Source organism: Lichenostomus cassidix, chromosome 14 (assembly GCF_008360975.1).
Source record: "Lichenostomus cassidix isolate B80296 chromosome 14, HeHo_3.0, whole genome shotgun sequence".
Lineage (NCBI taxonomy): Eukaryota > Metazoa > Chordata > Aves > Passeriformes > Meliphagidae > Lichenostomus > Lichenostomus cassidix.
In genome coordinates, this window is record NC_139495.1 from 2,852,505 (window position 1) to 2,879,314 (window position 26,810).

The window sequence follows — 26,810 nt, forward strand, 5'->3', positions numbered from 1 at the left end:
TCTTTTTGACAACATTATTCCCAAGTGATGTAATGTGACTGAAAGGAACAAACCCCTGGCTGCCTCCACCTTCCCAGGCATGCCGAGGCTGCTCTTCCAGCCTCCAGAGCCCTCCCACACCGCTGCTCTCAGCTGTGCTTTGGGGGGCAGCTGCTCCGGGGGAGCTAAACGCTACATTTGCAGCAATAAGAGGTGTCTGAGAAGCGTGCCCAGCCCGGCAGAACGTGCAGCAGTGCTGGGACAGGCCGCAGCATGGACTGTCTGGAATGTGGAATGTAAACACAGTGTGTTACCAGCAACAGCCCGGCTACAGATCCCAACCGCCCGTGCTGTCCCTCGGGAGCAGCTCACCCCACGCTCCCGCCCGCTCGAGCTGCAGCCCAGGGGCTGCTTGTCACCTTGGATCAAATCATAACTGCTCTCCACACCACCCTGCCCGGCATTTTGAGTTATCCAAACTCTGGCCTCGGCTTCTGTAGCCCTCACACAGCGTTAGGAAGTGACACAAATGCCCTGCTGGGATCCTGAGTGCTTGGGCTGTGCTCTCAGGGCTGAGGAGTGGTGGCTCCAGGAGGGAAGTGACTTGTGTCCCTCTGAATCACCTGCCTGGCCACCTTGCTCTAGACAAGCACAGCAGCTGGATATTTAAATCTTTTCATGCCCATCTTAAAACAGTGGATGTAAACACTGAGTGTCTGCTCATTTGCAGGACAACTCCCAAAGACTGGCCTGAAATCCCAGGGAAGAATGATGAGTGTGAGCAGGGCTGGATCAGCTGGCAAAGGTGAGGAACCAGTTGTGATCTCACTCACCCTGAGCCCTGCACAGTCATCACAAGGTCAGCCAGCCCTGTGACCTCAAATAAAACAGTCATTTCACCCCTTACCTACTGTTCATTTTCAATGGGAGCATGTGGGGCTTGCCTGGGATCTGAGGTGTCCCATGATGGGACAAGGGTGACACAGGCAGTGTCCAGGCCATGGAAATGGTGCCTGCTAGTCACAGGAGCTCTGGCCAACACCAGGCCTGGGACAAAGACTCCTTTATCTTGGTCTTAGCGAGGATCCTATACACAGCAAAAATCAAACCAAGGACATGGGCTGGAGAGCAGAGCAACCTGACAGGACCCAGCAGTGACAGAGCTGGGGGTACCCAATGTCCCCACGTTCCATGGGCACCTCCTGGCTCCCCTCAGCGCGGCACAGGCACTGCAGCTCAGTTAAGCCACACTTTAATTGTATTGTATTCCATGCATTATGTTCATGTTTTATAGGATGACAGAGGGAGGGATAAAGATAAATGTTAAACATAAACAAGAGCAGAAAGGTCGTTTGTAACAGGTCCTGAGAAGGAAAGGCACATCGTAACCACTGAATCCAACAGAACAGAAACCTTGGACAGAGGAAGACAATGCTGGAGAGCAGATGAGGGAGGGGGTGTTTCAAGTTGGGGGCTATGGAAGCAGGTTTGACAGCTACCTGCATTCCCCCACCCACCAAAGGTCTGTAGTTCAAATGCGTTTGGGGACCTCAGTATTCAACCAAACCACTTCCACACTCCTGTTGCCCAGGGAGAGTCCAAGATCCCAAACTCCTCCAGGCTTGATCAGCACCAAGGGGCAGCACGGGGCTCAAAGCTCCTTTCTGTAGAGACCAGCTGGGAAAAGGCAGCTGGTGGGGAGGCAGGGAAGGGCTACCCAGCACCGAGGGACCCCGAGCCACGTCCCACCAGGCAGTGCAGGGTCACAGGAGCACCGTGGACTGCGGCATCGCTGGTGACCTGCAGGTATTGCTATTCACTGGCATCGAGGAGGGAAGGCTGGGACAGAGCCTGGATACAGCAGAGAAATGGTTGGCACAGACACTGGCACACGTCTCTGTCAGGTCAGACGCCGGGGGTTGTAGCACCTCGAAGGGAAGCAGCAGCAAAACCGTGTGCTGTGCCTGATTTAAGGCAGCAATTGCCGCAGGTGATCCAGCGCCGGGAAGCACGAGGTTCCTGCCAGAGCAGCACAGGGGCTCCAGAGCCAGGCGTGGACACTGGGACACTGCCCAGACAGTGAGCACAGCACACCCTCCAGCGAGCTGACACAACAGGGAGCTTCTGGAGACTGCACAGTGGAAATGAGGACAAAACCAGGACAGAGGCTCGCAGCACTGAGCTCAAACATCGCTCCCGAGCATCCAGCCCTGCTGTGGCAAAGACACAAGTGTCTTATCTTGCCTTCCAGGGGAGAAAATGGTTCAGCTTCACCTTGGAATCAAGAGCAGGGATAGTTCAGTCATCACAGCAGTACCAGAGCCAGCCTTGGTCCTGGAACTAAGTTTTGCATGTTAAAGAAAGAACATTTAGCAGCCCACATTTCTTCTTGAGCCCCTTTAGTTTGTTACCTGCAACCCTCTCCCAGTCCCTTGAAGCCACCCTAAAGGTCACAGCCCAAAATAAGCAGCAAGAGGGCAGAAATGAAGCTGAGACAGGGCTGAGCTCAAGGCCTTTTCTGAGCAGCACACAGCAGAGGTGGCTCTGCCCCCTGGCACAGTGGTCTCACAACCTGCAGTGTGCAGGGTCAGGATGGAGTTTGGGAGGTTTGGAAGCCTGAGAGGGCTGCATTATGCTGGTGATGGGCAGCCCAAAAGCACAGACAGGCAGCAAGGGTTCACCTCAAGCTGGTGACCAGGGACAGCTCAGGGCCTTCCTGGCTGAGATCAGGCACAGGGTCTCCATCTCTGCCATCCCAACCAGGAGAGAAGATTGTAGTTTTTGCCTTTGCTGCTTTGGACTTTGGGCTCTGGGAGAGGGCTGAGCTGCCTCTCAGCTGGGGCTTCAGTCACTTCATGGCACAGATTGTAAACTTTAGTCCCTGCTGAGCTAAGCATGGTCTGGATTTGGCCTCCAGGTGAATGGTCTCCATCTCCTGCCTGGCTGCAGCCCCCAGCAGCTGCTCAGGGCTGGTTCAGCTGTGTTGAAAACGTCATCTCCTTCACCACAGCCCTGCCCTGGGACATGGCAAAATCCTGAGAGCTCAGTGTGAGATGCTCTGGGGTGTAGCTCAGGCCCTGGAAAACCCAGGCAAGGCAGGACAGGCAACGAGCTGGAAGCTGGCAGTGCCCTGCCATCATGGTGTTACCTCTACATCTGAGTGTGGCAATGCTGGGTTATGCTACAGGATCCATCATCCATGGAGCTCACAGCATGAAATGAGGGTGTTCCTGCTGCTGGCCAAGGTCACCACGATGCTGCCAGTGCCCTGAGCTTGGAGCTCTGAGGAGGCCACTGAGCTGACAGGTAATGCCATGAGCCAGGGCTTCTTTCCAAAGGCTGTAAGGAGAAGCCATTGGAATCCACATGGATGCAGGTGCCTCTAGCACTGAACCCTGGAGATGGGCTAGGAGCAGGTCCTGGAAGCCTTACCCTGCTGCTCTCAGGATGCATTGATGTGGCTGGTCTGGGGCACTGACAGGGATGCAGAGATGGAGAAGAGGGAGATGGGGGGAGCCTTCCTCTTCAGCTGCAGGAAACCACCCTGGTGCCCTGGTGTGTCCCCTCATCGCTCAGGCCAGGGCTGGCTGTGGGGCTGGTCTCTTCTCCTGAGCAGGCTGTGTCCACACCAAGGGCAGGGAGACAGGAATGGCAGTCCATGACCCTGTAGGATGCCACGCCAGGGTTGTGTACAGAGCTGGGCAGGAGCTGGCATCTCCAGGGAGCAGCATCTGCAAGTCAGCCAATTTTCTTCCTCTGCACAGACTCTGCAGTCCAAGTCCACTCCTCACACAGCTCTTGTCTCCAGGCTTGAAGGTGTCACCATCCCAATGTCTCCACAGCCAGTCCAGCAAAGTCCCCGAGGTGCCACCATGGTCCACATGTTCTTGTATGTATTGCATGTGGGCTTGGAAATGGTTTGGTGCCCAACAGATGCTGCAGGGGATGCACCTGACACAGGGCTGGGGCTCCTCCAGCACCTCCCTCTGTCCCACAAAGTTTAATCCACAGCCTCCCCAGCTGCCAGGAGGAAAGAGGGGCTGGTATCCCACGACCACTCCTAACCAACATCCCCCAGTAGGTTCACAGCAGTTGCCAAGCAGAGGGGAGAGGATGAGGTGCAGAACAAGTCATCCCCTGGCCTTGCGATGGAGTCTGGTGGACAAATCACCCTCTTCCACCCCCTGGCTTGGGAAAAGCACTGGGGGACACCACATGTGCCCAGAGCCAGCCTGGCCCAGGGGCTGCAGCCATGCTCACATGTGGGCAGAGGAGGCTGTGCCCACACTCACGCACCACATGGACACGCTTAAAAAAACCGGGAATTGCGAGTGTGGGAAGGGGTTTCCTGAGACTGCAGAGAAGCGAAGGCCGCGTTGAACAGTCAGGGAAAGGTGTGCTGGTGTGGGAGCAGTCCTGCCTTAAGGCTGCAAGTGTTCCAGGTACTGTGGCAGTGGGTTCTCCTTGACGTATTTCTGAATGTACCAGCACGTCAGGTGGGCCTTCAGGTCCTCCTCCACCACAAAGTCCAGGGCTGCCTGCAACCAACGGAGATCAGATGGGTTAATGGGTTACAACCAGCACCCCCAGCCTAGGCTCCCCTCTGAAGCCTTGTGGGGATCCTGTACCCCTCACCCAGATGGGAGAAGCAGCAGGTTGCCCTCAGGTGCCCCCTGTGTGAGGCAGGTGGAGGGAGAGGCTTGAGGGGAGAGCACAGTTGTCCTGCTACAGCCACCACAGGGTCCCCAGTTAACTTTGAACACACCTAGCCTCATGGATGCTGCACTGCAGGTGACCCAGCCCATCCTGAGAGGGCCACCTGCATCACCCCTTTGTCCCCACTTACAGGGCCAGGGAGCAGCTGTACCCCGAAGCACCACCCCACAGTCCCCCCACTGCTGTGCTGGTGGCTCCTCAGCTCTCCCTGCATGGCCCATGGCAGGCAAAGGGCTCATGAGGGCAGTGAAGGTGCCCTGTGGGTACCCTGATGGGAAATGGGGTGGTTTCCTGCAGCTGGTGTGGGGTTCCCACAGGGCATACATACAATTCCAATGTGACAGGGGCTGGCTTCAGCCAGGATCTTTAGCCACAGCTGGGATAGCAACAGGTCTTGCCCTTCTGGGCGGCTGAGGTTGTACCTTTGCCAGGTGCTTGGCTATTCCTCTCCCTCGGTAGGCATCTGGCACTTCCGTGTGCTGCAAGTCCACAATCCGCTTCCCCACATACTCGTAGAGCAGCACAGCCTTGTCGTGGCAACCTGAGGGGTGGGAGAGAGGGGTGAGGGTTGGGATGTCCCTGGGGAACCCACAGCAGGGGATGGGAGAGAGGGGTGAGGGTTGGGATGTCCCACAGCAGGGGATGGGCAGTTTTGGAACTGCTACAGCATCCCTCATACCCACGGGAATGGCTCTGCTGCTGGGTGGGAGACTTTGCTTCCCATGACACCTGGATGTCCTCACTGGTCCCCCTGAGGTGTAAGCAGGGCCAGGTCTGCTCAGCCTTTCCAAGCCCCTGGAGCAGGAGCAAGTTTTCAACCCAGCCCTGAATCACGATGCCAGCATAACATGTTTAGGGTAGGAAAACAGCTGTGGGGAGGGAGGAGATGTGTTGATGGTGGGGAGAGCAAAAAGAAGAAGGGGAAAACAACAAAGCTGACCCAGGTAACAGCCAATTCATTTCTCCTCCAGCACAGAGGTTTTTGTTGTGGCACATTAAACAGGACAAGACTCCTTGGTCTGCTGTTGCAGCATTGTCTAGGCGTGTTTTGGGGAAGATGCTGGGGAGGTGAACACCACAAACACACAGGGAAGCACACACAGGTGTGCAAGGTGGGTTGTGCACACAAATTTACATGTGCACACACACAGGCTTCCTGTTTCAACACCCTGACCTTTCTCACAGCAGCTCAGTTACAGCAAAAAGGAGTTTCAGCACACATGTAAATCAGAGGAGAGTCAGAACATCCCTCTGGTTTCATCCACACGACCTGAGCTTCTGCCTTCAGTGCAAAAGCAAACATTTCATTTCTAAAGGGTTTCTGTACTTTAAAGTGAGTTTTAGAAATGCAAGATCCCAATCAAATAGACAAGTTCAATTAAAATAATGGAAACTTTCCCTTCCCTCCAATGTTTTTTAAGGCTGAAGGGCTGCAAAGTTCACCTGCATTCAGGATCTGCTTTAGCTGAGCTCAATACATTCTATTTCACTGCATTTCAGCTGACAACTCCAGCCCAGTTTGCCTCATCCCTGTATTCAAGAGAAACTAGAAATGAGCCCACTGGAATTTTGTGTTTCAAGAGAAGCAGACCAAGCTTTTTATTCCTATTCCTTTTATGCAGACACTCAATTCTCTTACACTGGATGGAAACCTTCACGTTTCCAGCCTGAGTTTAGTCCTGCTGGTTTCTGCCCACTCGTTCTTGTGCCAACATTGTTCTTGGGTGGACGTAAATAATTTCCCTCCCTGCTGTTCCCCCAAGTATTTATAGGCATCAGCCCTGCCCCTCTCAGCCTCTGGTTCATCAAAAAGCCCAGATCTTCGAGTCTCCCCAGACAGAAAAGAGAGACAACTGCAGTGTTTCTCCATGGGGATCCAGGCACCCCAAAAAAGCCAAGGGAGCAGGTGAAGCCCTTCCCCAGCAGCACAGACCTGTTTTGCTGGAGGGAAACCTGCCCAGGCTGGGGCATGAGGTGCCCTCACCCTCACAGAGCATTTGGTGGCAGCTCTCAGGGGTGGCAAGGGCAGAGTTGGCAGCACCAAAGGCTGTAAAATGATCTTCTAACTGCAGCTTTCACACATTCCAGCCCTTCCACCCCACTCTCCTCCCAGGCCAAAACTTTCCATAGCCTCTGCCTGAAGCTTTGAGAAGTTTAAAACTAAATTGACAGCAGAACAAAAGATCTTTTTTTTTTTTTTTTTTAAGTACACTTTTTCATATATGGTCTGTTTAGAACTATCACAGACACAAATGCATTTTAAAGCAGAAGGTGATGCAGTCTTTGGAGGATCTCAGACATGGCCTGGACAGGCTTTTCCTCAATATTCCCTGGATGACAGCAGCACAACAAACCCCCAGCCAGGACAGGAGCTGCAGGGTGCCAGCAGGGCACAGATAAACACACAGAGAGTCCAAAGGATTTTACAACCAGCCCTGCACAGAGAGTCAGTGCTGCTGGAAATTGGTCCCAGTTCAGAAAAACATGCCAGTTCAGCCAAGTGCATGATCACATCCACACGTGCTCACCTCAGTGATGGGATCCAAAGTCACACAGCATATTAAACCAAGGACACTCGTGCCACAGGGCTTGGTGTGGGCCCTGCAGGTCACAGCTGTGGCTTGGAATAAGCCAGCCCTGGTGCTCTGTGGCACCCTGGACACAGGGGCTGCTCCCAAGAAAGCTGGAGAAGCTGGAAGCTCTGCTGACTCTTTCTAGGAGTACCCAGCTCCAGTGTGGTGCAATCCGCCCCACAGAGAGGTGGCATAAGCAGAATCCCCACCAAAACATGGCATAAGAGACACCTCCTGCCTGTGTCACCTCCTTGGGCTCTGGGACAGGAGTTTATCAGCCTGCACAGACAGAGCTTGGCAGTCCCACAGCAGGCCCAGGCCTCAGCCAGCAGAGCCCCAGGAGTCTGACCGTGGTGTTTGACTCACTGACACTCCCCTCGAGGCCACCAGCGAGGAAGTGGAGTCGATGCAAATCAGCACAGCCAGAGAGGAGCAGGAGGCAGCAATGGCAGCACAGCTGATGCCCTGCTCACCCTCTGTCCCTCTCTCCAGTCACAGGGTGCACAGGCAAAGGGAAGCTTTTCCAGGAGCTGGGCAAGGGACCAAGTCTAAACTTGCTCTCCATGGAGAGTTTCCACCAGAATGAGTGGCAGGTTCAGTCCTGATGCCAGACACAAGTCCCCAGGCTGGGTGGCTCAGGACCCTGGGGGAACAAGCAGAGAGCTCAATCCCAGCCCCAGCTGGGGAAGGGACATGTCAGGGATCTGGGAAGACACAAATATCCCTCTCCAGCTCATCCTTCACTGATTCCCCCTCTTGGCACACACAAAGTACCTGCCCAGGGAGGGAATGCTGCAGCACTGCAGCACTATCCCTTGTCCCTTTTCCCTGTCCCCCTGCGCTGGCCCCAGCCCACCATACCCCTTTGTGTGCCCAGGACCAGGGCAGGGCCCTGGCTGCTGCCTGCAAGGCCAATTTCTGCACTCCAGCATTTGAAACAACCCCTGAGCTCCAGCCTCCTTAGGCCACTGCTGCAAAGCCAATCCCCGGGAGCAAGGGGAGGGAATAAATGCCAGCCCCATCTCCCAGGAGCAGGGGGCAGGAGGCAGCTCAGGTTTGCTGCTGCTGCTGAGCCAAACACTGGGAAAAAAAAAGCAAAGCTGTGCGTGGGGTGAGCCAAGAGGACGAGACGTCCCCAGGAGCTCGTGCATCCCAGAGCTCGCTGCCTGCCATGGACTGGCCTCACTCCCCAGGGAGCTACTGGCACGTTACTACGGAGAGAAAACACAACAGAGCACAACAGCCAGAGTGGAGACAGCACAACCCTCATGGAGGGGCCTCACTCACAGGAATGGCTGCAGGGAGGGCTCTGGTTTGGAGCAGTTTCCTGTTTAGGAGCTCTCTGGAGGCGACTGTGGCACGGCAGGAGTGGGGATGTCTGTGATGCAGTGTCTGGTGACAAATCCCTTGGTCCCTGCTGCAAACTCGGCACCTTTCCCCTCCTGGAAAGCATCTGCCCCATCAGGGAGGAAAGTTCCAAGGCATGACCTGCTGCAGTTTTCCCAATAAACCCAAGCCTGGGCTCCTGGACAGGGAGCTCCTGAGACTCAGATCAGCATTGGGCAAAGTAGGAGCTTCCAGCCACTGGATCCTGCTCAAACCCAGCTGGGGAGGAGTGGGAGGTTTGGGAAGTGTGGCGTGCTGCACCCAAGTGTTGGATGAATGGGAGTCAGAATGTGTGAGAAGCCTGCGGATCCCTGAGACACTGGAGCTGCTCCAGGCACACTGTGAGCCTCTCTCCTGACTGGGGAGCTTGATGGGTGTGATGGGCATCAAGAAGGAACAGCAGCTCCAGCTAAAAGGTGTTCCCCTGCCCCAAACATCTGTGCCAGCAGCTGGACCGGCCAGCTGACTACTTTGGGCTGGGGGATCTCTTGGGGTTTCTTCTTTTGACCTGAAATTTCATCTCAGATCCAAAAAAACCCCCAACTATTCCTGACAAAACCAGCCTATATGATCTCCACGGAAGCTTTTAGCTTTGACAAATTGATGTTTTCCAACAGAGTCTCTGCACGGGGAGGTTTCTGGCTGGCTCAGGCTGTTAGTCACATCCTAACCCATTACAAATCCAGTTGGGCGTCTTTCTGCCCTCCTCTCGAGGGATAACGAGGCTCAGTGAGGTCTGGTTATAATCAGCTTTACTTTCAGCTTCTAAATGCTCCTGCATTTGGGATGCAAGGGAAAAGGGAACGTGTTCCAGTGAAGCAGCTGTTCCTATCAGAGTTTTAGGAGCTACTGCAGTATGAAGGAAGAGAGAGGAGCAAGGAGCAGAGAAAGGAAAGACAGGGCAACCCAAAAAAACCGAGTGCAATTCATCTTCCTTGTGCACAAGGAGGAAGTCCTGACATGAGGTCACACAGGGGCACAGAGGCAAACACAGGATGATGGTGAGAACACTTTCACAACCATTTCACAGCTTTCATTGTCTCAGGCCTCCTGCTCCAGGGATTTCCAGAAAGACATCACCATGGAAAGTTTTCTACCCAACATCATGCCACCACAAACCAGCAGCTCTCAAATCCTGGCTCCTCAGTCTACATGCCTGGTGCATCCATGTTTTCCCAAGGAATCATCCACACTTGACATCTAGCAGAAATTAGGACATCACAGTAAAGCTGACCTTGGAGCCCATGGGCTGCTTGTTCCTCTCTGCCACAGTGCAGTGACAAGGGACAAGAGTGCTCTCTGAGGGACACAGGGGTCACATCAATGCCAAAATCTGTGTCTGACCCATTTCTTGTCATTCCCTGCATGCAGCAGGGAAAACCTGCTGGCACATTCCACACCACTGATGCTCATCCTGCCAGCAGCGGGAGCGACAAAGAGAGCAGTGCAGGAAATAAACAGCCTGCCACGCACTCCCACAGAGATGGTTATCTCCTGACCATCTTCCAGGGCTTGGCTGCTACCAGCAAGTGCCTAACAAGGAGGAGGAGAGATGGATCACCCACTCCACATGGATGTTAGTCAGCCCAGCAGTGCAGACACTGTCACACCAGGACGCTGCTCAGCTCGGCTGCCTTGCGTGGCCAGTGCTGAGCTCACAAAAAAGGGCTCAGACTCCCTGAACTCCCAAAAAACCCACAACCTTGATCATGGGGTTTCACCTGGGTGAGGCCATGGCCAGGCTGGATGGGGCTTGGACCAACCTGGTCTAGTGGAAGGTGTCCCTGCCCATGGCTGGAATGAGATAAGCTTTAGGATCCTTCCAACCCAAACCATTCTGGGATTCTGTAATTCCACGACCCCCTCCTGAATCAGGAGGTTCTGTGCTGATTCACTCATGACTCCCACAGCTGATTCTCTCACTCTCAGAGTTCACCCTCTCCAGTCACGACTCATCCCTGCTCAGCTACTCGGCCCATGGTGTGGCTGGTAGAGCTTTTATCCAGAAAACCACGATATAAGATTACATTTCCCTAATAATTGTTGGCCCTTGGCTGTCCCCTCTATTTCCTGCACACACCAACTGGGACAATGCTCTGGTGGTGGCAGTGGGGACCTGGCACCTGGGACCTCGTTTGATCTCAGTCTGAAATAAGCAGTTGGTGAAATTGTTTTCTCCGCACCCGTCTCCTCCTTCCTCACTCCACCACTGCCGAGCCTCCAGCCTGCACTTTGTAATTAGTGGTTGAAATGAAAATGGGGTTGGGGGGGAGGAAGAGAAGTCTAAAATAAAATCTGGGCTATTCCTGTTGTTTTATCGACAAACCCTCCTGCTTTCCCTATGATTTCTGAACTACACGTTTTATTTATTTTTTAAAAATAGGCAGCTACCATGCAATTTCTGCAGGGCAGCGAGGCAGTTTTACCCAGAGTAGTTCTCAGCATGACAAATGGATGGGGAAGAGATGTTGGGATCGTTGAATATCTGGAACTAACCATCAAGATGAAGGCTGGGAAAGAATCAGTGCACCATAGAGAAATTTTAGCGGCATCTACTTTTTTTTTATTTTATTCACTCCACCCAATCTGTGACAGAGCTGTTTGGGGGTCACTGTGTCACCAGAGCTCCACAGCCCTGGTCACACAGGTGATTGTGGCAGCTTGGATCTGTGTTGTTGGTCCTACAGAACCATGGCACCCATGGTGCTGGAGCCCCCAAGGATATTCCCTGAAGGAATCCCCGCAGAGGTGACACCATTCCCAGCTGGCACTGCACCTCCACATCACCCAAAGGCACCCGATCCTGGGGGGGCAAAGGCAGTGCCCCCCAAACCTGCCTGCGCCAGCATCAAGCTCCTCACACTGACCCCAGCCAAGGGGGCCAGGAGATCCCCAGATCTGCCGGGAGAAGGTTTTGGGGTGCAGGAAGGGAAGAGGGGGGCACCAGCAGGAATCAGGGGTGCTGGGGGGGCTCTGAGGAATATCGGGGGGCATCACACCGCGACAGGGTGAAGAGTACAGGGGAAAGTGCTGTGGGACACGGCGGCACGGGGGGAGGAGGGATGGGGGAAATGAGGAGAAATAGGTGGGAACAGGAAAAAAGGAAAAAAGGGGAAAAAAGGGAGAGCAACGGGGAGGAGGAACCGGGGGGGGGGGGGAAGGGGGGGAGAGACGGGGGGGCACAAAGCGGGGGAATCAGCGAGGAGTGAAAAGGAAAGGATTGGGAACCTGGAGCCCCCAGCGAGGTCGAGCCGTGGGCAGAGGGCAGCAGCTAACGTCCCGGGGAGCCCCGAGCGCCGTGCCTTACCGTTGAGCCGCACGGTGAACTGCCGCCGCTTCCGATCGTGCTCCACCTGGATGGGGCAGCCCTGCTCCAGGAGGCCGAGCGGCGCCGAGTGCGCCATGGCGGGTCGGTGCGGTGTCGGTGTCGGTCCCGGTGCCTGTCCCGGTGTCGGTGCGGAGCGGAGCGGAGGCGCGGTCAGGCCCCGGCGCGGCCCCGGCCGCAGGAAGCCCCAGCTGTGCGGCACGTGCCCGCCCCGCAGCCAATGGCCGCGCCGCGCTTTTGTTTTGGTACGGCCGCGCGGCCCTTAAAGCGGCAACGCCGACACCGCCGTGGGGACCGCAGCCAGCGCCCGGCGCCCCCGCGCGGGCGGGCACCGCCACCAGTGTCCGCCACCCGTGTCTGTCCGCCACCAGTGTCTGTCCGCCACCAGTGTCCGCCCGCCACCAGTGTCCGCCACCAGTGTCTGTCCGCCACCAGTGTCCACCACCCGTGTCCGCCACCCGTGTCCGCCACCAGTGTCCGCCACCCGTGTCCGCCACCAGTGTCCGCACTGGTCCCGCAGAGGTTCTATACTGGTCTTGCACTGGTTTTGTGCTGCTCCCACACTGATCTCGCACTGGTTCTGTACTCGTTCTTTACTGGCCCCGCGCTGGTCTTGTACTGGTTTGCTGTTCTGGGTTACTGGGGCTGTGCTGGTGCCCTGCGCTGGCACTGTGGGGTGATCTGTGCCCAGGTCACAGCCCCTGTGTGATGCTCTGACCACGTTACTCCACGTTCTGTCCAACCAGGTTGTGGACACTTCCAGGGATGGGGAAGCCACAGCTTCTCTGGGCAAACTATGCCAGGTCCTCACTACTCTTAGAGGGAAGAATTTCTTCCCAGTATCCCATCCAGCCCATTCCCCCTTATTTTGTCACTCCAGCCCTTGCCCGAAGTCCCCCTCCAGCTCTCTTGGAGCCCCTTTAGGCACTGGAAGGGGCTCTAAGGTCTCCCTGGAGCCTTCTCTTCTCCAGGGTGGACACCTCTGGTTCTCCCAGCCTGGCTCCAGAGCAGAGGTGCTGCATCACATATCATATACACACCATGTATCATATACACATCATATATCACATACACATCACATCTTTGACCCAAAAGCTCCCAATGACAGGAGCTGAGAGTGCCCGAGGTGTCTGTGCAGTGGGACAGGCTGGCAGCTGCCTGTGCAACAGGAAAAGCAGCAACACCTAAATTAACCTGGAACTAGGAATAGCTCACCGGCAGCTTCTCTGCACCTAGCTTGGCCTCTGTTTACTCATCCCTTTGGCTCCTGTTGCCCTAGCTGCAGCCCTACAGCTGACAAATTCACTGGATTTGGTTGCTCTGTGCTGCTCCATGGGTGGGTGTTGTTGTTTTACCCGTTGGGGTCTCCTGCTGTTTTCCCACTCCCATCAAGCCCTAGCCCTGCAGCACCCCCTGCCCAAAGAATTGGGTGTCTTACAGGAGAAAGGGCTTCACTCCCTTCCTTCTCCATGAATATTGGTGAGGAGATGTTGTCCTCCTCATCCCCTCCCTGGCAGCCTTTGCTCCACCGTGCTCCCACACCATATGGCGGTGCAGGAAGATACAAACAGCAAACCACCCGGAGCAGGGGAATGCAGGGAATGCAAACATGCTGCAACTGCCGGGCCAAGCACTGCTGGGATTTTGCAGGGAGGAAGGGGAATAACTGGCATGAGCCTGAGGGCAGGCAGAGTGGGAGGCTGAATCCTGTGCCCTGCTTGGAGCTGCAAGGGAGAGAGGATGTCCTCCAGCACACAGGGATGTTTGGGAGACAGTGGGTCTGGGAAGCCTTAGGAGAGAGGGGAAAGGAGAATCAGGTTTTGCACTGACAGAGGTGAGGAGCTTCTTAACTGCTCTCTTGGTGATCACCCTAATCCAGAGCCTGCACAACCAAAGGTTTACCTACAGCACAGAACACATGGAGAGGCTTTCCAGGGGCACCAAAAATACAGTACCCTTGCCAAAACCTCTGGGAGCACTCGGACTCCATAGGGATGCTTTGCTTTGTCTTTGATGGCTTCCTGGGAGTCTGCAGGGCTCAATGGCAGTGGCTCAGATGAGGAGCTGCAGACAGAAGCAGCCATGTCAGCAGCACTGGGAAGCTGCAGAAGAAAAAGAGAGGTCTCCCAAGAGACTTGCCACGGCTGGGAGGTGACCATGTGGCTGCCTCTGGTCTCTTCCTCAGTTTGTGGAGGTCTGTGTGCTCCCTGCCTTCCCACCCTGCTGGATTTGGACACTGAGTGTATCCCAATTTCCCTGTGTGCTCCTGCAGCACTCCTGAGCTGGAAGGCCTGGGAGCAGGAGACACTTGTGAAGTGCCCCAGTGACTGAGGGCAGGTGACTCAAAGCCAGGCAGCTGCTTTACCCAGCCCTGTATCTGCAGCTGGAGCCAGCAGTGACCTCCAGCCATGCCTGGGGATGCAGGTGGAGGGATGGTGCACACTGGGACGTGCTTGGGGACAGCAGGGTCATGTCTTGCACTTGCAATGACACCCCAGGTGCTGCCAGCAGCAGGGCTGGGTGTCAGAGCCAGTCCCACCGGTCCCTGCAGCTCCCTGCTAGCAAAAGTGCTGGTGATGTTCTGCTCTGCCACAGACCCCCCCCCAAAACTCACACTCAAGCACTGGCTCAGCCCAAATCTGTGTGGATCAGTTCAAACCTCGCTGCTGATTCCAAGATCCGTGGGGATAAATGTCAAAAAGGTCCACTCAGCTCCCAGCTCCCGCTTGCCCAGCCCTGCAGTGACATCCACAGCTCTTGCATCAGTGCTAATGACCCGCGGTTGGACTGCAGAGCAGTTTTTTTTTTTTGGAAAGACTCCTCCTCGTCTGTGTTGAAAGACTTGAAAGGTGGTGAATCTGCGATGTCTCTCGGGAAGGTAATTGCTCTCCCTATTAAAAACCTGTAATTTATTTTCCATTTGAACTCTTCCACCTTAAACATGCAGCTGCCAGATCTGGTGCCATCAGTGCTAGATCACAGCTTTGCTTGAGGCACCTGTGCAGCCACAGATCCCAGTCCACCCAGCTCCTTCCCTCCAGCAGTGATTCCCTTCGACTGCCTGGGTTTGAGGAAGTTTTTCCAGTCCTCAAACTTATCCCAAATGCTCTGCAAAACCGAGAGCTGGCTGTGGCAGAGTAGCTGTGATCTCACCAGTGCTGTCAGCATTGCCACCCCTCCAACCCCTCCTGTGTATCTTTACGGATCACGCTAGGAATTCCAGCCAGAAAATGGCAATTGGAGTCTCCTTTTTTGCTTGTTCAATTGCATCTCTCACATGCTGTCCAGCACTTTGATTGCAGCCCAGCTTGGCGGTTTGTGGAAGCATCCTCACCTTGGGATGTGCCATGGCTAGGAGGGATTGATTCCTCGGTGACTCAGAGAGGAATTAATCATAGAATCACAGAGTATCCTGAGCTGGAACGACCCACAGGGATCATCCATCCAATTCCAGGCCCCACAATCCCACCCTGAGTCTGAGAGCTTTGTCCAAACCCTCCTGCAGCTCTGGCAGCCTCAGGGCTGTGCCCATTCCCTGGGGAGACTATTCAGTGCCCCAGCACCCTCTGGGGGAAGAACCTTTTCCTAATATCCAACCTAACTCTCCCAGACACAGCTCCAGCCGTTCCTTCCATTCCCATCCATTTTCCAGCCGGACCCACCAGCGGTGTGCAGGGCCCACAGAGGACGGGGTGAGTTGACCATTCTCAGCTGACAGGTGAGGCTCGTGGGGCGAGGAGCAGCACAGGACAGGGACCCCGGGGGATGCTCCGCGCCCCAGCTCTGCCGGTTCCGCGGCAGGGCCACACCGGTGGCGCGGACACTGATGCCACCTCTCTGAGGGAGCAGCGCCGCCCGCCCGCCTCACTTCACCCTCACGGCCGCGCCCGAGAACCGCAAAGCCGTTTCCGCGCGGGGGCACTAACCACGCCCCCTGCCCGGCGCTGGCCAATGGCGGCGCAGGGGGCGGGGCGCGGCGGGCGCGGTTCCCGGCGGGGCTGCGGCGGGCGGGACTCGCGGGCTCCGCTCAGCCCGGGCCCGCCGGGCTCCCTCAGCGCCATGTCCCTGCCCAGAGGTACGAACGGGGGGCTGCCGGAGGGGGGCCGCACCGGGGGCGAGTGTGGGGCAACCGCGGGGCCGGGGCTGTTGCCCAACCCGCCGGGCGTGGGCTCCCCGCGGCTTCCTTCCCGGTGATTCCGCAGCCCGCTGGGGCCGGAGCCGGGTGCCGCGATCCCCGGGGCGCAGAGCCCTCGGTGGGGACAGCGGGGAGCGGGGTGGGGGATCGCTCGGGGAATGGGGACGGAGGGAGGGAGGGAGGGGGCGAAGCTGTTGTCGTGGGGAGAGAGATCAAAACGGGCGAGTTCCGTTCGCTGTTGCTGGAGGCTTTCCCTGCCGGGAGAATCCCTTGCTCGGGAATCCTGCAGCCGCAGGTGAGCGGAGCGCTCGCCGCGGCTCAGCCAGGTGGGAAGGGCCGCGCTGGGATCCCGGGCGTGGGCCGTGTCGCCTCGTGTCGCCCCGTGTCGCCTCGTGTCGCCCCGTGTCGCCTCGTGTCGCCCCGTGTCGCCTCGTGCCGGTGCTCGGGCACAGCCAGGACCCGGTGCCGGCGTGTGCCGGGAATGCCCGGTGCGCTGGAGTTTCCCGCTGTCGCCAGAACGTGACCGTGTGTCACAGGTGTTATTTATAGAGCACGGCCGTGACTCAGGTGGCCTGTCCCCATCCCTAGGTGAGCCCCGGCCGGCAGGTATCGGCCGTGTCGGGATGGATGGGGACAGGGAAGTGGCTCTGCCGGTGTCGCGGTGCTCCCCGGAGCCGTGAGCGCGGACCGCACGGAGGAGGGAGCGCACGGAGTTGCGCTCTCTTATTCCTCTCTCTTATCATCGGAATACAATTTGAGGGGTTTTCCCCGTGCGGGAGTGATGCACTGGAAATTCGAAGTCAGGAGCCATGTGAGCAGATGAACGCACCTCGCGTGACTTCTTTTTCTCACCCCCCCCTCTCCTCGCGTTTTTAAACGATCCGTGTCTTATCCGGAGGGAATGTGGACCTGAGTTTCCTGTTTGCTGTGTAAGCAGGGGATGAATCAGCAGCGATTTACGGAGCTGCTGAGCCGAGCTGCTGACTCACAGGTAGGAGCACATGCCTCCAGCCATCCAGCCTTGGAAGGGATCATCCAGGCTTCTTAAAAGGCTGGGACACACGAGCCCACACCTTTCCTCGGCTGCCTGTGCCGGACCGGTGGATGTGTGGATGGAGGGACGAGGTGAGCCTGGCCCAGGGACCACTTGTGCCCCACAGGAGACGAGGCCTGAGCTGGTCCTGGAGGATTTTGGGGGAAGCAGCGTGGCTGACAGCAAAAGGCGATGCCTGGAGGAGCACCTGGGAGCATGGTGCTTTCCTCGGAGGAGGTTTGGAGCTGCTCTGTGTCTGCAGGTTTCTGTTGGTGGTGACAAACTGGTTCATTCATGCAGTTTACCCTGATGTCCTTTGCTGGAGGTGTCACTTGTGTGCTGAGTGCACCCAGTCTCTGCTGGCACTGGCAGCTCTTGAGTCCCTGTGTGACCTGAGCTCCTTTGCTTCCATCCAGGCAGCAGCAGCACGAGGGTTGATCCTAAATGTGTGTAACACATCTGCCTCTGCACAACCCTTTGCTCTCATCCTGCCTCTCCTTGGTTTGCATTTGCCTCTGAGCAGGTTTTACCAGGGATGCTCGCAGCTCTGAGTGTGTGCTGCTCGAGGCAGCTTCTTCTCTCTCTTTCAGGCAGCCTGAATTTAAGCTAAATTTCCCTAATTTTCCTTAGGGAATTTCAGCGAGCAATCTCAGGTTCCCTTTGCTGGTTCCCCCTGGGCTTGTGCTGCTCAGGGTTGTAAACAGAGGCCGCTGTGTTGAAGCTCTTGGTTGGCTCTTTCTGTGGCAGATGCCTTCCAAAACTCACCTGCCGTCACTTTGGCTTAGTAACTGGTTTGTCTCCTGCCTTGGGAGATTTTTGGGATGCGTGGCTGGCCGTGACACTGGCGATAGGAATGGTGCTGGGCTGGGGCTTTGCTCTGCACTAAACATAGCTTGGGCGATAAACACCTTCTGGGGATTGTGTGGAGCTTAGGGAGGATTTGGCTTTCTTTCTTCCTCTTCCCATTGCTCCTGTCTGCTTGATCCAAGTTATCTCGCAGGATCTTGTATGTGGGAGAATGTTTCTTGCGTTATCTTGCACTGTCAAGGCTGATGTTTACTCCTATATGCAAAAGCTCCCTGTTTTCTCAGGTCACCAAAGTTCCCTCGAGCTGTGTCTCATGGAATAGGTGGCACTGCAGGAACTGGGAGCAAAGCTCTGGAGCTGTCCCTGTGTCCTCCTGGCAGAGCTTTGCAAGGGACACAGCCTCTGGCTGCAGCTTGCAGCATGTGGCTGGGCCTGGGTATGATTTTCCTGCAAGGTCTGCACCTTTTTCAGTGGATGGATGCTGTGCAGGGAGGGTGTTGTATCCCAGAAATTAAAGCAGGAGGGATGAAGCCTCAGGGAATTTGCAGCCTTTGAGTGGGTGCAGTGGAGGGTGCAAGGTCTGAGACTTTGGGGGTACAAATCCAGGCTGTTGCCTTTTCCCTGAGCCTCAAGGTGTATCTTCTGCCTGCCCTGCATGAGAAAATCCTTGTAGCTGTTGGCTGTGATTTGAGTGGCCCCTGGGAAGCCACTCCTGCAGGGAGGGACATCAGGAGCCTGCTGGTGGGGAAACAGTTGTTTCCCAAAATTGTGGAGTTTGCTGGGAAAAGCAGCTGTGGGGAGGGAAGGAGGATGAGTTCATGGATGGATCTGGAGGGTGAAGACTTGCTTGGATTCCCCTGGCTCACCCAGCACCAACGCCTGAGTAATTCAAAAGCAAGTGTTTTTCCTTAGCAGGGAGATTGTCCTTTGGGAATTGAGATGCTGTTGGGGAGAGGGATCAGGATCTGTCTGGAGCCAGGCTGTGCCTCTGGGGAGGCAGCTCTCCTTTGCCACAGAGGCTTGGAAAAATCAGCAGTGAGAAATGCCAGGACCTGGGGATGAACTGGTGCTTGTTCTTGTGGCACATCTATTCTGGGTGGGTAAATAAGTGGTGGGGACGTGTCCCTGCCATGCCCTGGCCGTGCCCTCCATGGGAGCACACCACTGTTGAGCAATTCAGTCTGTGAATCCACCACTGTCTTGTCTGCCATTCACACTTTTTCTGCTGCCATCCCCAATAAAGGCAGTTCTGCCAAAAATACATGTGTGGGTCATGACCTGCAGAAGCAGGACTTTGGCTTTGGGCTCCCATCGTGTCCAGGCAGAGCAGCCACCAGCCTGGTGTTCCCAGGGTGTGAGTGGCTGGAGGGGTGGGAGCTCTGACCCCATGGAGCCATCATTAAATTCTAGTTGAAGCATCCTGGAGCTCGAATCCAATTAATTCTAATGATCCTAGAGAAAACACAGCACTTTGCTCCTGCCTTCCTCCTCTGCTGTCATAACGGTAGGTACCTAGAAAATGTCATATTGGACATGGTAAATATTTAGCTGTGCCTCAGCAATCCATTTCCCTCCCTGGAGGGATGCTTTCCTGCCTTTCTTTTAGAGGATAATGAATCTCACTGAAGGCTGATCCTTTTATTTCCCAGCTCTGAGCTGCAGTTCAGGGCTGAGCTGGTGTTTGTTTGCCCCTGTTGTTTGCAAAGGTGGTTGTTGCTGGAGAAGACTTTGTAGAGGTTCCCTTTGGGTGTTTGGGAATGGGAGCAGCTTTCTGGTACTGGGGGTTTTCTGGCCCAAAATGACACCTCTGCAGGTGGGGAGCTCTGTGGGTTTTTGGACAGAAGATGGTTTTTGTTTGTGTTGGTTATTAAGACACAACCTGGGCTGGCTGTTTGTTGGGGAAAGAGCTGGGGGAGGAACTTGTATTGTCTGGGGAGGCGATTTTACTCTATCAACAAAAAGTTTGGGGCTTTACTGGCATGACTCAGGATGGCTTGTGGGTACATATGGAACTGGATCTACCCACTGCCTCTTGCTGACAAACCTCTGTAGAACAGGTCAAGTGTTAGTCAGGGATTTGGAGTGGGGGAAAGGGCAGAGAGGATTCTTTTATGGTGGAAACTGGAAGTTCCTGTTGTTTTTTTCCGCCTGGTAGATAATTCCATCTCCCCACAGCCCCTGATCTGTGTGAGGGCAATGCTGCAGAGGTGCTGTGGCAGTGTTGGGAGTCCCAATGATCATTGTCCCAAGGAACACTAGAATTACCAGGCACAACTGCAGTGATCTCAGATGTCACAGTGCTGCCTTGTGGCCCCAGTGGGCCTCACTTTGCCATGGATCCAAGTCTGCTCCCTTTTCTGGAGCCAGGACAGTGCTCCCTGTGTGCTCCTTCCTCCTGTAGCCATTTCTCTGCCCAGCAAAAGGCTGGGGCAGAGATGCTGCCTGTGTGAAATGTGGTGGGTTATAGTGTGGCCAAGGGGAAGGGCAGGATTTGGGGGTCCCAGTGGGTAGGTGAGGAAGGAAATCATTGCCTACTGCTGGGAAAGGTTCTGGACCTGCAGTGGGGTGAAGGTGGGGATGAGGTGGATCCTCTGCAGCACCCACTGAGCTGCCACGGTGGGTGTCCTCTTGCCTGCACTGTGCCCAAGGAGGGGCACTGCTGAGTTGGTCTGTCCCATGCTCTAAGCCTTAATTTCATCATTTCAACTGAAATTATTAAAAAAAAAATTAAAGATAAATTTCCACGAAAAACATAACTTGAAAGAGGCAGGATGAGGAGGAGACAACACTTACCAGAAGTTGTTTGTGGAGCGTTCCCCCTTCCTCCCCCCTCACCACCACCAAAAAAGAATCTGGGTTTGGAAAGGAAGAAACCTCCAGAGTGCTCAATACAAGTAATTTCCCATCAGAGACTGCTAACCTTAGCTGTGGTTTGGCACTGGCATCAGCCAAAATGCTTGTGTCTGATGGAGCTCTCTGGGAACAGCTTGGACCCTTGTCTCCCTGGGATCTGCCTGCTGAGCACCAAGTGCCCCTTGTCACCAGTGTTCATCCCTGCTGCCTCATCTCCTGCTGTGATAGTGCCTTCTAGGAAGTGTAAAAACAGCTTTTAATGCTTGTATTTAATGTATAAAGGTCTTGGAGGTGCATAAGGAATGCATAAATCCCTGCAGCGGGGATGGGGTCCTGCCAGCATCTCTTTGGTGGTGCCAAGAGCCACATCCTCCCTCAGCATCCATCAGTGATGGGTGTGGAGGGGACCAGCGGGTGCAGGGCAGAGGGACAGGAGGGGAAGAAGTTGTCCTGCAGGGCCTGGCAGGTGACAGTCATGTGTCTGACAGATCACAAACACGCAGGGCTGGTTACGTAGATGGGCTGGGGGTGGTTTAGGCGAGGATGACGGGGTTATCTAGGGAGTGTCAGCTTGTCTGGGCTTGCAGGCCAGTTAGAAACTGCTTTGTGGTGTGTGTGTGTGTGTGTAAGAATTCCCTCCTAGCTGGGGTCCCGTGGGGATGGCTGACACAGCAGCCTGGCTGTGTTGCAGGGGGTGGCTGCAGTGGGCTGGGTGCCCTGGATGTCTTCACTGGTGTGTGTGAACAGCAGCTTGGAGATGGCAACATCCTGACCTCACTGACTGGGGGGTGTTTGGCACAGCTGGAGCAGATGTTCCCTCTTGCTGAGCTCATCCCTCCCTGCAGGAGGCTGTTGCCTCTCCAAGGTGGTGAAGGGCAAAAACACTGGAGGAATTTTTTTGCCGTAAGACGAAGATCTTGGTTTACTTGGTGTGGGAGTGGGAATTTTGAGGCTTGAGAGGGAGATGATGGAGCAGCAAAGTGTGCAGCCCTTGGGATGGCCCCTCTGAATCAGCCCTGAACGCTGTGGGCATGGCTGCAGGGGTGTGTCGTGCTGCAGACACGAGGATGTCATTGCAGCTTGTCACTGAAAATGACGTGGCTCCTGCGCCCAGGGCCAGATGTGCTCACGGTCAGGGCTTTTGAGGAAAGCTGCTCTGCATAGTTCAAAATCCCCTGCCGCTCTGGACCGCTTGGTTTCTCTCCTGACGTGCTGCCAAGTTGCACCCCAGCCAAAGCTGAGATGATCTCGTGCTGATACGTGGCTTCGGCTGCTCTTTGTCATCTGCCAGACACCTCTGAAAGGTGCTCGGGGGTAGGTGACAGGCCCAGCCCCACGTGCCTGTGTGTAAAACCCCCAGAAAATCCCTGCTGGCACGGGGCAGGGCAGTGTGTGACACCTCTGTGTGTGTGCACGTGTGCTCAGCTGACTTCTGAGGTTTCCCTGGGCTCCCCACGGCTAAAATCCTCCACCCTGTGCCAAATCCTCACCCATGGTGCTCCTTGCCACCCCCGTGGTGGTCAGAAAATAAAAGATGTAATTGTGCAGAAAGAGGGATGAAGGTGCTGGTGGGTGGGAGGTGATGCTGCTGGACCTGACCAGCCCCTGTGCTAAGCTCTGTCTCTCTTTGGCAGCACCCGTCTTCCTCAAGTCTGGAAGCAGCTCCACACTGCTTTAAGGCTGCTAAAAAAGCAGTGGTGGGTGTTTTGGATGATCTGCTTGTACAGCTCTCTGTGTTCACTGTGTGTTAGCATCTGCAGCCCATTTCCCTCAGGTTTTGGGTTGATCCCTGCAATTGTTTGGCTGTGAGCATCATCAGAGATGAGCACCAGGTGCCAGAGGATGGCTGGCGCCAGCCAGGGCTGGGGTTGTCCTCAGAGCCCAGGATACCTGCAGGGCTGTGCTGTTCTGCAGTTGTCTCTTGTGCTCTGCAGACACTGCTTTCTTACCCAAGAGCAGCTTTTTGCAGGTATTAATTACACCTGTCCCTGCCTGGTTTCTTGAAGAGTGGCGAGAGTGAAGCGTGGGCTGGAGGAGGTGTCTCCAGAAATAACCAAGCAGAAATTGTGGGTGAATTTCTAATTCTTATCAACCTGGGGTGTGCTGTGCTAAGGTGCTCAAAAACCACTCAGCTTTTCCTCCAGCAGCTCCTCTGTAGGTGTGACTTCTTTGTGTACATTCCAGGTAGCTGCAAAGAGTTTACCCTTAATTTTGGATCCGCAGAGAGTTTTGTCTTTGGTAACTGTGGGTTTCCCCGTGGGGCTTTACAGCCTCAGCTCAGCGAGGGAGACCTTGTGTAACTAACCCAGGAATAGGAGCCAGGGTGTGTTTCCCTTGATCTCAAACAGGTTTGATGTTTCACACATCTTCCAGCTCCTCTCCACACGTCACCGTGCAGAGAGAACACTGCTCCTTTCCCCAAAACACGGATGTCAGGCTCGCTCTTCCGGGAGACAGGGGATTCTTAAAAATCAGTGATCTCTTATTCAAATAGAAATGGTTCTTGGAAGCCCTGAATGTGCCCCAGGAGAGCTGCAGGCTGAGCTGCACTGAGTCACTGCGAGCTCTTGAGCCGGGATGTGAGCCGGATGCGTCGGGACCAACCCATCTGTGGAGACCTCTGGCTTCCTGGGATGGAGAGGCAGCTCTTTCATCTGCCTTTACTAGGAAAAGCCAGCGACTCTCACTTCCCTGAACGCTGAAAAAAGTGTAGTGTGATAAGTGGATATGAGAGAAGTGACAGAAGGAGGGGAAAGAAGATCAATCCCACCCAGAGGAGCAGCTGTGCTCTTCCTGCTGGGGCCACGTGGGACCAAGGTGGTGGAACACCACTGAGCTGTGGGCACGTTTCCTGTGGAGCCACTGCTTTTCCCCATCATCAATCAAAGCTGCCCTGTGGGTTCTGGGCAAATCCACCACAAAATAGGTGTTTTCCCCATACAGACTTGGTGCAGCCTTTGTTAAGAGCCTGTGGAGAGGAGACAGTGCAGGGTGATGCTAGCAGTGTGCTGGCGGTCCAGCCTTTAACTGGGGGGGATTTTTTATGCTTTGCAGCAGGGAGTGTGAGGGAACAAAGGGGAGAAATGTTTGCAGGTGATTTCTCATGGACGAGCTGGACAGGGGATTTGTTCTGGGAATGTGGATGTAGTCTGTCCTTTGGGGCAGGGTGAGAGAGGCAGGGAAAAGGGTTGGTACTGAATATGCACCAAAAAGAGCAAAAATTTGATGTGGAACAGCAGGAAACGTAGGGAATTGTACTGCAGCACTTGCCTGCTAGTTTCTGTCAGCTGTTGGATCAGCACCCTGCTCCAAAGGAAATAATCAAGTGCTCCTGCACCCCAGAGATGTGGTGCTGGGTCAGTGCTGGATGTCAGAATTTTTTCTCTGAAGATGCACAGGCTTTGTCCACCCCAGCTGTGGTGGCACCCTGGGAATGGAGAAGCATTCCAAGTCCCTGGAGAATAATGTCACTGAGAACCCTCTGAGCAGCTGTTTGCCCCATTCCCCAGTGCAGATGCTGCTCTTGAAAGTCCTGCCTGAAGTCTGCAGGCCAGGGAAGCACTCGGGTCAGTCTCTTGTTTCTGTCCCTCTCCCAGAGCAGGCAGCAGTGAACATGAAGGGTTTTTTTCCCCTCCATAAATTCCATTTTCCTAGCAGGTGCCTGCTCTGTCTTACATCATTTGCAGAGGTGACATCATTCTATCCCTGCCCAAAGCAAATTGCAGGGAGGATGGTAGAAATCTATTCTTTCCTTTTTTTTTTTTTTTTAAGAAGCAGAGAGGAGAATACTTTGCTCTCTTGATAAGTTTACAAGGTTTTGGGGAGAACTGAAAGTCCTTGAATGATGCCAGTTTGGATAGAAAAAGTGTCTGTTGATGGTGGAGTTGAGTTACTGCTGACAATTACAAAGTCAAACTACTCCCTTTCCCACTGTGCCTCCTGTCAAGCTGATCTGTTCCAAGGACGGTTTGAGTTTTCTCTCTCATCAGGAAACTGTCACTAGCTGGCCACATCAATTCCAGTTTTATTTTTTCATGGCATTGCCTGTGGAGTGAAAAATCAAAGGAGTGATGCTGGTACCTGCTGGCAAGGAGATGGGCACAGGTGACAATGTTTCTGCGTCTTCCTTTTCCTAATTTTTTTTTCTAGCATGCTCTTTGCTCTTCTCTGAGCATTTTCTCCTTTGCTTTCTCCTGACAATCCCAGGGCATCAGGGCTGGGATTCCTTCCAGATCTTTGTCTCATGCCAAGGCTGAGCTTTGAAGAGGTACAGCCTCAGCCACTGCTTTTTTTGGGGGGAAAATCCAGTTGGAACAATGGGTGAAAAGAGGCATTGTCCATCCAGAGGATGCTCTGCCTGCACCCCAGCTCAGTGCCTGCTCTGAACAGGTGTCCCTGTGACTGTCACCACCTTTGCACAGGGGTTTTGCACAAGCTCTGGTGCAAAGCTCCACAACTCTGGGCATGTACATGATATGTCCTGTAATGTCACCGTGTGAGTGTCACCCCGATGGGGCTTTTCAGCTTCCTGAGGGCAGTCTGGCCTCTGCTCACGTGTAATTTCGTGGGGTGGAACCCATGTGCTCCATTGTCATGGGGCTGGGTGAGAGCAGGCTGACACACGGGGACAAAATCAGGCTTTTTTCCAGCCCTCGAGGTTGTGCAGGTAACCTAAAAATACAGCTGGAATGTGGCTGGGCGGTGACATCCTCCCGGGGCTGCTGGCAGAGCCTCGGCGTTATCTCGCCAGTGCACGGAGCCCGGGTGTGGCTGTGAGCCCCAGAGGTGGCTGTGCCAATGCCTCTGGTTGTCAGAGACTTTGGCTGAAATGCCCATCCCCAAATTCCTCGCTGGGCACCAGGAGGTGACATCCTTCTTCCTTGTGCAGTCTCACCCAGAGCTGGTGGCACTGTGGGTGTGACATCCCCTCTGCTGGGGGACAGAGTCCTGTGTCATGCCATGATGGATTGTCCCCAAACACGGACTATCTCATCCCCAGTCCAAGGGGATGAGAAAGATAACCCTGTCCCCTTTCCAACTGGATTGAGTTCAAAGGTTCTATTTTAAAACAGAGTTTCCAGGCTGCATGTCCTGTGCATGGCTCAGGCTCGTGGGGTTTTCCTGTGGGATGTGTGCCTTGTGTGTGGAAAGGCGAGTGCATCCCAGGCTTTGGGCTGCAGCCTTGACCAGGGGAGCTGCTGCCATTCCTGGTTGGATGGAGAGATGTGGGGGCATCAGGCAGTGTGGTGCTAAGACAGTGCAGCCAGCTGGTGCATGGGCTTTTCTCTGATCAGAGGGAATGAAGTATTCCATGGAAATCACCTTATCCCTGTGGTTAGACAGCAACTCTTCATTCAGGACAGGTGAAGACATTGATATATGCTCTATCCCAAACACGCCTGTAAAAAGACTCTTTCCAACCCCAAATGGGACACTTGTGCTGCTCATGGCAAAGCAGCTCATCCCCATGCCTGGTCCCTGTCTGTGGTGGTGACCCAGCCTTAACTGAAGTGACCTCGGGAGGGGCTGTGTGTGCACAGGGGAAGGGTGGGGAGAGGGGCCTGGCGTTGGCAGGGCACTGTTTGAGCTCATTGCTGTTTTTGAGGGTGTGCTCTTCCCCTTATTCAAGCCAGCCCCCCTGGCAGGAGGCTGCTGGGAGGGATGGGAGCCATCCTAGTCCCTGGCTCTGCCCTGGTGTACCCAACCCTGTGGGAGTGCCTGAATTCTCCCCAAGGTTTGCTCTCCCAGCATCTCTCAGCTGTTTTGGGGTGACATCCCTCGTGGGAAGGCTTTGTTAACACCAGTGAAACACCTGATGCCTTTTGTTCTTCTGGGATTACCTGTGGCCCTATAAAGGATTGGATAATTAATGGCAAGCAGTGCACATATTTCCAGGCCTGGCTATTCCTACTGCACCAGCAAACTTTTGAAAGAGCTGCCAATAGTGAGACTTGAAAGGATGGCTGGGTTTGTTTTTGTTTCTTCTCTTTTTTTTTCTTTTTT

The 26,810-nt window shown here is 54.8% G+C and overlaps 2 protein-coding genes across 3 annotated transcripts in view; one reads left to right on the plus strand and one right to left on the minus strand.

Annotated features, from left to right (window-relative positions):
- Positions 1-1,215: 1,215 nt before the first annotated feature.
- On the minus strand, positions 1,216-12,206 carry NATD1 (N-acetyltransferase domain containing 1). Its single transcript, XM_085074470.1, has 3 exons — positions 11,962-12,206; positions 5,118-5,236; positions 1,216-4,517 (listed from the first exon to the last, which is right to left on the minus strand). Exons 1-3 carry the CDS (start codon positions 12,056-12,058, stop codon positions 4,401-4,403), a joined length of 333 nt encoding a protein of 110 aa, XP_084930596.1. The 5' UTR covers positions 12,059-12,206; the 3' UTR covers positions 1,216-4,400.
- Positions 12,207-15,919: 3,713 nt separating this feature from the next.
- The window catches only part of MAP2K3 (mitogen-activated protein kinase kinase 3), a 30,742-nt gene continuing 19,851 nt past the window's right edge, over positions 15,920-26,810 (plus strand). The window contains exon 1 of one of the 2 annotated variants that reach the window (XM_085074473.1): positions 15,920-16,054. In XM_085074473.1, coding sequence (XP_084930599.1) covers positions 15,931-16,054 — 124 coding nt within the window. In that variant the 5' untranslated portion in view covers positions 15,920-15,930. Of the gene's footprint in view, positions 16,055-17,209; positions 17,240-26,810 lie in introns of those variants that run through there. The other variant, XM_085074471.1, reaches the window with a different exon arrangement.

What these genes read in the sequence shown, in the direction of transcription:
- NATD1 (XM_085074470.1), bottom strand. Translation starts at nt 12,058, where the DNA reads ATGGCGCACTCGGCGCCGCTCGGCCTCCTGGAGCAGGGCTGCCCCATC. An exon ending in GTTCACCGTGCGGCTCAACG is followed by an intron (nt 5,237 to 11,961) that starts GTAAGGCACGGC and finishes CCCACCCCTCAG; the next exon opens with GTTGCCACGACAAGGCTGTG. An exon ending in TAGCCAAGCACCTGGCAAAG is followed by an intron (nt 4,518 to 5,117) that starts GTACAACCTCAG and finishes CGTTGGTTGCAG; the next exon opens with GCAGCCCTGGACTTTGTGGT.